The sequence below is a fragment of the Giraffa tippelskirchi genome, chromosome 7 (assembly GCF_054371585.1).
Source record: "Giraffa tippelskirchi isolate mGirTip1 chromosome 7, T2T-mGirTip1v1.2.pri, whole genome shotgun sequence".
NCBI lineage: Eukaryota > Metazoa > Chordata > Mammalia > Artiodactyla > Giraffidae > Giraffa > Giraffa tippelskirchi.
In genome coordinates, this window is record NC_137281.1 from 18298463 (window position 1) to 18309677 (window position 11215).

The window sequence follows — 11215 nt, forward strand, 5'->3', positions numbered from 1 at the left end:
CCTTTGTGCCCATCCCCCCTCCCCCATTCTTTTTCCCTTTGCAGATGAACACATGCTTAGACCTGGAAAGTGACCCTGCAGAGCCCTCTGGGGGCCCGAATGTGTAGGTGGAGCTGTCTTGCGTCTGCACAGGTGCAGAGGAGGACCGTAGAGTAAGAAGCCTTTTTGATATGGGTGACTCAGTGGTCAAGAATCCACCTGCCAATGCAGGGGATGCAGGAGATGCGGGTTCGATCCCGGGGTTGGGAAGATCCTCCAGAGAAGAGAATGGCAACCCACTCAGGTATTCTTGCCTGGAAAATCCCATGGACAGAGGAGCCTGGTGGGCTACAGCCCATGGGGTCACAGACATGACTGACTATGCACACATGCACTGCCTCAAAGCCGGGTCCCCGAAGTGGCCAGAACTGCGTAGCACTTAAAGCACAGTTACCTGAGAACCTGCGACTTGCAGACTCCTTGTCCTTGGTCTCCTTTTCATGTGAGATGTGCTAGTAAAGCCAGCATCTGTTTGAGAGACACTGCCGCCTCAGGCAGCACCATGGCAGAGGTGAGCGCTCTCACTCCTCCCACGTTTGCCGAGTCCATTTGTCTCCCACGAGTGGCAGCCCACGGGCCGAACTCCACTCTGAGGCATTGCAACCACCCAGGCCATCTGGCTCAGTCCCTGCCAGTGGCCGGACACTTGGCCTTCCTCTGCTTGCCCAGCCTCCCCACGGTCCCCCAGATCCAGCCCCACTCCGCAGCCAGCTTCTAGAATCCTGCACACCATCCCAGGGTTGTCTCTGCACATCTGGGAGTTTCCAAACCAAGGTGAAGGGCAGGTGAGAAGGACAGATGTCACAGATGAAACCTTGACAGGATGGGGAAGAGAGGAGTACAAACTGATTTCTTCTATGCCCATGAATATGAAAGTGCTTGTGATGTGGCCGCATTAAAATAAACCAGTATTTGTTTCAAATCACTATTTTTTATAACACTATAAGACATAACATCCAATTTGTAAGGTTTCCTGCTGACAAGCAGATATGTGCCCTAATAATGATAGTTCATGATACTGAGCAGTTTGAGTAATGACTATCTTTCTGAGGGTCAGTCTGAGTTCGCCAAATCGTTCTCTCCCCCAGCTGTGCGTGCAAGCCACTTTCTATGCACAGGGTTTCAAGTTCCCCCCACCCCCAGGATAAAACCAGTTAAAATTAGGTTGGAACTCTTTAAGTGGACACTTTAGTTGTGTTAACTGAAAAATACATCTTTCTCCTTCCTCCCCTTTAGATGTTTTATACCAAAACTGCCCATTTCACATAATGTTTGCTCTGATTATCAAGCAAGTCGATAAAAAAGTTCAAGGAGAAATCTCAGTAACTTAGTGCTCTTCGTCCCAGAGGGACAATGGGGACAGAAATGGCTGCTTGGACCCAGGTGGGCGAGTCAAAGGGCATTCTTTGCAGGTAGGACTCAGGACACAGTAGTTACCTACTTTGCACCATGTTTCAGAGGCTGCATTCAAGTCCTAAGTCTCCAAGTTTTGCAGAAATTTGTACAGCTTCAGAAATTCATTAGAAACCGTTCCAGAAAGCCATACAGTGCCAAAAGGCCTTTCCAAAATTCAAGAAAAGTCTAGGTATTCATTGAACAAATGAGTATCTCCTATACGCCAATGTTGGCATTAAAAACAAGAGCCTGGAGTCTCCTGAGAGACTTCTCCTTAAACATGCACAAATAGATTGTCTCAAACACTGAAAAGTGCCAAGAAGGAAAGTAAAACAAGACTGACTTTGCCTAGAAAGCCAGGGGCCTGAGACAGGAAGGGTGGAAAGTGAAAAGTAAGAGGGATGAAGCCATTCCAGAGCTGTGCTAAGGCAGGCGGCCCTGGGGTAGAGTGCTGAGAAAAGCCCTGCCGTCAAAGCAAAGTGACGCGATGATGCGGGAGAGTGGGGGCGGGGTTGGTGAAGGCAGCAAGAGCAAACAGAGAACTTCCCAGGGAAGCTGGGTCTCACCCCGAGTTTACTGGGGCACCACGAAGATCTGGAGAGCAGGCAAGATTCCGGGGAGACCAAAGCCAGGCCAGAGGGTGATGATGTCTCTTGCAGAAGGTGGGGCAGGGGAGGTGAGGCTGAAGTGCGGACTCAGGAGGCAGAACTGAAAGGTGGCGATGTACAAAGGCATCTGGTTCAATAGCTGCTTTCCAGGAAGCAAGACTTGGGTAAATGGGCTGCAAACAAGTGTGATGTGTGACAGCCTCACTAACAACTCCATTCTCTTCCAAGCCCTGTTCTCTGGACACCCCTGCGAAACCTTCAGGTCTGCAGTGCTGGGCAGAGTGGGGACATTGCAGTAAAAGGGTATTTGGGGTTGCTGTTCTCCCCTGAGAACGTGTAAAAGGCACATGAGCTCCTCACTCCTAGGCAGCCACAGAGCAGTAGGTCCAAAGTGCTTTTATTGAAATAGGGCTGGCACCCTCACAACCATCTTGATATAGAATTCCCTGACAAGTCATTGGATGCTAACTTACAACTAATTCATAAAAATGAAATGGGACATACTACCCACAGAAATCATTACTGTGTACTGCAGTTTTCATTAAGATGCAGTAAGTAGAAATCTATTTTCCCAAGATGTGAAAATAACTGAAGGGTCATAAAAGACAAGGATCTAGATGGTGTCTTCCCTTGAAACACTCAGATCAGCTTTTCTCGGGCTTGTATTTATGAATTCCTTTCTACACTCAAATGAAGACAGTACACGTACTGTAAACTGTACCGTGAGGGGAAAGGCCTGACCTTGATGTCCCGTCGACCTCAAAGCCCAAGAACTCATTTCCTACCCTGAAGGTGGAGGCCGCACTCTTGAGACACTAGGTGTCCAAGCAGGATGCAAGTTTTTGCTTCCTCTATTCTGGTATATATTTTTACATTAGACTAGGTGACAAAGAATGTAACAGAAGAGGCACTCTAAATTCAGAGACAACTATGTTCCTGTCATTAAGGGAAGCCTTGACTTGGTTGCTCAGCAGTAAAGAATCCTCCTGCCAATGCAGGAGATCCAAGAGACATGGGTTTGATCCCTGGGTCAGGAAGATCCCCCACAGAAGGAAATGGTAATCCACGCTAATATTCCTGCCTGGAAAATCCCATGGACAGTGCCTGGCAGGCTACAGTCCATAGAGTTGCAAAGAGTTGGACACAACTGAGCATAGCAAAGACTTGGGACAAAAGTGCCTCTGCCTGCCCCACAGCCACCTCCCCCTGCCTGGGGCTGGGCACATAAAGCCAGCAGGCATCCATCTGCCTGCCCCTCAGTGCTGGTGAACAAACTTGGATTACTTTCTTGGCATCTAACAAAGAAACCCACAATGAAATACAGTCATTATTCCAAAGTTTTTTTTTTTTATTTCAAATCCATTGAAAGAAATAAAATTATATTTAAAAAAATAGAGTTATCTCACAAACTGAGGAAAGCCAGGAACAAAAAGAACAAGTACTTTTTCCTGAGAGGCAGATCTAACAGCTATAGAATGGACTTTATTCCTTCCTAGCATTTGTCAAACAAAAATTTTCTATTTCTAAGGCATCAAAAACACTCCGAGTGCTTTAACTGGGTTGTTCAGGTACAAAGCTTCAAACCTTCTAATGGGGATTAAGAAACATCAAAAGCTGCTATGATTTCCTTCCTTTTAACCTCAAACATTAAAGTGTACATACTTCTACTTCTTTATGTAAATTTGAGAATTTCACACTCATGACCTGAATTTCAAAATTCTGGTCCTGTTTTATTAAAATCTTACTACTTCTTGGTAAGAATGTCCAAAGTATGAGCTCACATCCCAGTAACTAAAAGGGGCCAGACAGCAGGAAGCACTGGTCACTGGCATCACCTGCAGCCAAGACCAGTCAGCAAGCACCCACCCCGGAAGACTCAGATGCAGCTAGAAATTTACACTGAAGCCTAATTCCTAAACCACTAGACCTGCCAGCAAAGGCAGATCATGCCCTAACGGTTCATACGAAACCTACAGAACAAAGAAGTTACAAGTCATTTACAATCCCCAAAGCTCTACACTTACCCATTCCCCATACTTGGTTTCCCTCCATTTTATACTGATAAACCTATCAAATGAAAAACTTTCATTCCCAGACACTTCAGTAAGACAGTCAAGACCTCGGTTAACATCTTTTTATGTTATGCATAAAACTGCACAACTGCTTGTGCTAGTTCTGATTTGCATAGGTAAAAGGCAAGTTTGAATCAACTGTTCCAAAAGTTCCAATCTTATTTTATTTGAAATAACCACGTACATTCCTGATGATTTCCCTAAAGCTTCTTTTCCAAGCTAGTTAGGTCACTTCATATAATGGGTAACGATAAATTCCACGTGGACATCCATCTCTGAAAGATACTTGTTTAGTGAATAGAGATTAAAATGTCTGTAGCACCCTTATAGATGCTCGAAGATTCAGGAGACCTAACTGCATCCCCAGTGAGGTGCTACTGAAGATTCAGCAGGATTCTGGGGCATCTCCTAGTTATTTAAAACCTCTATCAACTTACACGTTGATCAATACTCCAACCAAGGTAACCAATGTTGGACCCTAACAGAAACCCCTATCCTGTCTCCTGCCTCTATTGGGAGTTAACCATCCTGGGACAGTGGCTCTCATGGGACAATACTGGGCTCATGTCACATGCAGAAGGGACTCTTGGCCTTTGATGATGGCTTTGCTGAGCTGCAGGGCACTGTGATGTCTTCTGCTGACCAGACGAGTACAGACACCACTCCTCCATCAACCGGAGGCTGCAACTTGAATTACATCCTGGTTACAGTGTCCCGGGTTCTGGTATGAAACAACAATGTGGCCTAAAATGACCATGTTCAAATAAGATAGCTGGTAACTTTTTAAGTCAGATGTGACTCAGTCTCTTGTCACCAGCCTGGGTCATCCAAAAACAAAAACTGAAAGAAGAAAAAAATAGACTCCAACAAATCTGAGCTAGAATTGTGTCAAAGAAAAAGAAACAAGGGCAATCAAAACTACCAACACTGATATAATCCAGATCCTAGAGATTCCCATTCTAGCGACTGCCACTTTTTAGTCTCAACAAGAATATCAATATCCTGAGTTTTATCAGTATTTTCTTGCTAAAATAACTTATGGGACATAAATGCATACAAATGAATAAAAAGTGGTACAAAAGTCTGAAATAGCCCACTAACTAGGAAATGTCACAAAAACAATATAAAAAGATGTGTTTAAGTGAAATAAATTAACTGTTAAACCTTATACTTTCAAGTTTTCTTAGGCTATTATTTTGGGAAATGGCATGGAGTTGACAGTGTATTTTTCTAATAACCAGTTGGTTAAGGTCAAATACAAGTGATCCTTCACAAGAAATTTTTGCTTTCAAAATCCTCAGCCCCACTGCAATGTATTTGAACACAGGAGAAACTACCTGCTGAAATTAATATTCAAAATCCTAATCAGCAATCTGGCTGGACATAAACTGTTAAGATGCTTTGATTTACTAACCAGGCTGTGCAAATGGTGTAGAAGAAAAAAAAGCTTACTAGCATCTGCAGAAACTACAACGGATATGATATTTCTCTAAACCATTGTTTTTTTAATTTTAACAAAATAATGCCAACCCAATAACCCAAGGGTATCCCAAGAGTGTAATTCTAATATGCTTTGCTTTTACTTTTAAAAAACCTATTTGCTTCCTAAATGCTATTTCTATTTTTAAGCCAATTGGCCGCATGCTGCCTTTAAAATGCAATGGGGTTTCTTTACGTAACTTGTCATCACTATTCAAAAACTAGTCCTTGTTGGGTAAAACAGTACTAATTATGCTGAAACAGGGTTTATGCTATACATAAAATCACTCCAAATTATAAAGTGATTGGTTTCTATAGCCCTAAGCATTTTTAATACATAATTTAGCAACGAGTCACAAATAGATGAACAGAGATGGCATTCAGCTTTCTTTCATCCAATTAACCATATCCATTAAAACCAAGACTCTTCCGTATGACTTGCCAGTTCCCCATTCCTTCTGTCAACCTAAAAAAGAAACATTTTTTTTGGAAGTCAGCATTTATTAAGAACATCAAGGTTCCAGGGATTTTTACCATATACCTTTAAAAGTGTTTTTTATCCCCACAAACACCCTTATCGTTTAAAACCAGATATTCAAGTTACACGGCTAACATTTTTAGCTAATCAGCTCTTCAGGGCTGACCCCAGAAAACAACCTTCAATGGATCTCTGAATAATGGCGGTTCAGCCGCTGATGCGAGAGGTGTAGGTAGTCACACCTTAAATGTTCAAGCCACAAGGTGTGAACTGTGGAAGGGGTGAGCTCTACTGTCCTGCCTTATCAGGATTTGTCGTATTTTCAGTGCTACTGGGTTGCACGTTATCTGCGAGGTTGTGTGCGTGCTCAAGAAACAAATCTTTCAGTACACTTAATTCCTTAGTCAGCAATTTAATTTTTGCTTCCAACCGTTCATTCTCTTCCTTGAGCTGATTGACTCTCTGCAGCGTATCCTGCGCTTTCTGCTTGCTTTTCAACCGGCTCTTTTTCACAGCCATGTTGTTCCTCTCCCTGCGCTGACGATACTCGTCACTGTTGCGATCCATGGGTGAGCTCTTTTTGCTCTGCTTGCTGGGAGGCACAGCTTTGCCTCCGCCCCCAGGGCCGGCGGGCACCAGTTGAGGAACCTGCTGTAAGCCGCTGGCATGAGCCGGAGTATGGATGACACTTATTCCGTTCACGCCCGGGGTGCTGTTCTGCTGCGATACCTTGCTCATTTGGGCACGCTCCCTTGTCAACACAGAACAAGCAGAATGAAGACAAGGTGATCAGTGGTTTCCACACTGAACTGCCAAGAAATCTTCACATGTACCTATTTAAGAAAAAACTCCATTAAAATATTGGAAATTACAAGATCCAATGTGATCAAATTCGCATGTACTTAACAGCAGGCCAATATTAACTGACTATGCTGAGAAGAGTCTACAGCAACTGCCAACTATTTCCATGTTTCAGAAGTCTAAGTCATGTAATTTAAAGAAGTAAGTTAATACATATGCACCATACGGCCAAATTTAACCCACCTGAATCCCTGAGGGGGCTGCCCATCTGTGACTGTTATCAAAAATGGGAGGAAAAAAACAAAACAGTATCACTAATTAGGTAGCACATATGAATGACAGCACTTGGCAATCTGCAAGAGAGAAATGCGAGGTATTTGGTTTAAACACAGAAAATATGAGCTCAGTTACAACAGGCGAGACACAGTGCAATGAAAGAGGGACAATGTTTCAACTGCTGGTTCAAGTCAAATTAGAAGGCCGGAGGAGAGCACCCAGGCCAGCCGCCTCAGGAACACTGCATTACCATCTCTGCGTGGTCCTTCCTCTAATGTGCAGAGACTGAGCCATCAAGGACTTAACTGTTCTCCCAAAGCGTATCTGTATGGGATATTTTGAAAATGTGTTTTTTGGCTTGTTTTTATTTTCCTAATGACCTCAAATGACGGTGGTTTACAGAGATTTCTCAAGTTAGTTTCTTGGCTCATTGAGGAGCTCTGAGACACCCAGTTTGCTTCCCCATCTCATCAAGCTTCTAGTGTTTTCCTAATTCTTGCCATAACTAGTAAACACATCTAAACACTGTCAACCTGATACCACAAGGAGAGAAACAAAGGCCCTGATGATGCATCCAAGGAGGTGCAAGCTGGGAGTCAGGCTGGACCAAGAGCCAGGGCAGCAGCAGGCCTGCACCCGCCTGACGCTGCTCAAGCAGCACAGAGGACATGCCAAATCTGCAGTGCTGCCAGGAGAAACAAAGTCACAGTTTCAGAAACCAGTCATATTTGGGTTGCTCTGAATCCAAGCTGGTCCTAAAACTGCCTCAAGATGTGTCAAAAGCAGACCTAGCCTATCATCACAGGGCCACTTCAAGACAAATTGTCTAAGCTGAGTGAACAATGCCCACCAAGAAGTCACAGCACTGCTGGAAATTGAGGAAGCAGTGCTAGGAACCATAAAACTACCCCATTCTCTTTTCACAAAACGCATCAGTGGAAAAAACCTGAAGCCACAATTATGAACAGCTTCGAATGAGTACACCTCACAATTCTTAAGAAAAGCTTCGCCCAAACCTTTAGCAAGTCATTTCTGTACTGGCTTGCTTTTTAAAAGGACATATATCATTGCTTTCCATTATTTTTCAGGCCACACAGGCAGTCCTGAGCTAGAGGGTCATCTGTTCTCACTTCCCTACTAAGGAAACATCAAAAGCTTCCTTCCAAACCACGATGGATATCTACTCCAAGTTTATCTTCAGTAATGAATATTTCACAATTTCCCTTGATAATTTATCATGTTGCCTATTTTTTCTTGCAGTTGTAAAGTGGCAGTTCAGTATAATTTGCACCACACTTAGTATTAATAGTGTTACTGGCCATCTATACTATTGCTTATCTACTGGTCTAAAGTGAAGTGTTTACTCAATTTTTAAGAACTTGTTTAACACCTCTCCTGGGATTGTCTCAACAATCAATGATTATGTTCACCTTATTTATCTTCTATATACCGATTGGGTTTTTTGTCTTTAAAGCTAATCCCTAATAAACTCAGAGATAACAATAATCCAAAGAAGTAGAGACCAGGAAGCAAGTCGATTCTCATCCTGGCTCAGACATCCCCTGTTCCACTCTGGACACACCCTTTCCCTCTCTGGGCCTCCATTTCCCCCTCTGCAAAGGAGGGATGCAAAATGCCCTCTGACGCTGACAATATACCATGAACTTCAGTCACCAAAAACACTTATTACAGGCTCCAAACTTGGTGAAGTTCATGCCCGTTTTTGTTCTCAAACACACCAGAACAAGGAAGGGCGCTTTCACCTCAGTCTGACTCATCTTGCCAAGCTACTAGGCTGAACACAGCAGGCAAGGTTTTGAAAATGAGTCCTTGGCTTGTAAAACAAACAGTAATCATCAAACTGGTAAAAAAAAAAAAAATGTAAGAAAGGGAAACTGGGAGATTTAAAAAAAAAAGGAGTTGTTTTTATTAAGTTCCCCAACCAAAGACAAGCCAAGAAAGTAGTGCTCAAGGTGAAGAGTTATCCACCATGGAAAGGGGGTCAAAGAGCTAAGTGGGGTTAAGACTACTCCAAACAGATTATCAATTTTATTTTTTACACTGAGTAAAACAGCTACCTCTAAATGCTACATACAGTTTACACTGTTGTCTGTGCTTCTGTTTCTTTCACAAACATTCATTGAGCACCTACAATGGAAAATAAGCTGATTTCAAATCTGGATGTTCAACCCTAAATCAAAGTGTGGCTCCCACGTGGACAAATGCTATTCCAAAGTTCAGTCTACAGGCAGCAGGGCGGCACCTTGTTTCCTCGCTGTGAATCATTCCAGCAGGAAGCAGGAGAAAAACTGAAAAGCAGCAGTTCTCAAAAGCACAGTCCCTGAACCAGTGGCATCAGCTCCCCTCGGTAGACATGCAAATTTCTCAGGCTGCCCCAGACGGAGGCATTAGCAGCTCTCGGAACAGGGCTAAGCAATCTCGCCTTGACAGGACCCCCAAATGACTCTGATGATGCTGAGGTTTGACAGCCACTGCCACAAACCAACCACAGATCTTCAGAAAGATGGGCTGAGTGGGTACCATTTTTTAAATTCACATTTCTCAAATCAAGTGACGTTCATTCCAATCAGGGATACACTGAAAACTCACAATGTTAGAATGAGTAAAGCAAAATCAAAATTTTCTCAAGTTTCACTTGGGACAATAAGTGTCTCAAGCGTTTTCCTAGCCCTCTTGTCATTTTTTTTCATATATATACAATGAGATATCCCTCCTCTCCTTCTTCCCAAATAAATTTTTAACTCCAATTTCCCCAATGAAGATCTCTACACTCCAAAATATTCAGATATTTGTCCCTTGTTCCAAATCTGTTCAAATCATTGGTATTACTGGTATTCTACCCACCCATCTCCCCCAAAACACCTCACTCAGTTACCTCAGGCTGACATCGTCTCTCAGGGGCACAGCCTACACTGCTTCAGCAGTGTGCCTCCAACCACTGTCTCCAGAGCAATCTAACACTCACACCTAAGTGTGTGGCAGCCTCTCACTGAAAATTCTTCTGTGGCTTCAACATACAGATCAAATCTCTTCAGGCCCAGCTCCCTTTCTCATCACCCCTCAACAATACTGGAAGCCAACATCACTCCCCTAAATGGTCTGCACTTTGTTCTTTGTGCTTTTGTCCAATTTGTTCCCCTAGCTTCTGTGTCAATGCCAGCTCCACAGTATAGCTCTCTATAGCATAAGCTAGAGGCAGGCCCCCATCTTTATCATTGCACGCCCAGCATCCAGTGGTGGTGCTCGAGAAACATTTGTTGAATACAGTCTCAAAAGGCTAAGAGAAATCGTTTATCTTTTTAAGTGTCTTATATAAAAATAAGATTCTCTAGCATTAAAATCTCTTGAAACAACCATAATTAAATCAAGGGTTACTAAGATACACACAGTCTTACGATCCAAAGTTCTTGGTCTGTCCTAAAGGTATACAGGAAAATAAAAACATTTGCTACTCTAGTCCCCAGCCTATACAGTGAAGGTCATCCATGTCTGGTCTTTGCTTCACTCAGTTGAGAACCTTTATTTTCCACTTTGTCCAGTTACGTTTTTCCACAACCTCAAGTTCTTAGGCATGCATTGCCACAGTCTGGCAACTCAGTACTACAAATGAAGTGAAGGTAAGCCGTCAAACTTAACACACACCCAAATGAGCAGGATTTCTACCTATTTGCCAAGCTGGCTTCATGACCCAAAACTGGGGTCCACAAACAAGTATACTCCCTCAGGGAATAGATAAGTGGTCCACTGGAGTATGAGAAGAAAATATCTTTTGTCTTTTTTAAATGTCATCTTTTTACTCTAGCTTTGGTGTCATTTACAACACACACGAACTATTAATAACACACCATATTGTTTATAAATATACATCTTTTACAGTCATGCTCTTTTTTCTTTTTCTTTTTACTGATAGGTCTGGAAAACCAAAAAGGTAGGAGACCAATGTACCTACCAGCATAAGAACCCACAGAAGCATCCCCTACCTCCGGCCTAAGAACATACAATAAACATGGAATTGTGGCTACCTGTGTTTACCATTTCTGTGATCA

At 43.1% G+C, this 11215-nt stretch overlaps 1 protein-coding gene across 1 annotated transcript; it reads right to left on the reverse strand.

Annotated features, from left to right (window-relative positions):
- Positions 1 to 3369: 3369 nt before the first annotated feature.
- On the reverse strand, positions 3370 to 6897 carry CEBPG (CCAAT enhancer binding protein gamma). The gene has a single exon (XM_081514348.1). It carries the CDS (start codon positions 6807 to 6809, stop codon positions 6360 to 6362), a length of 450 nt encoding a protein of 149 aa, XP_081370474.1. The 5' UTR covers positions 6810 to 6897; the 3' UTR covers positions 3370 to 6359.
- Between the last annotated feature and the right edge of the window lie 4318 nt (positions 6898 to 11215).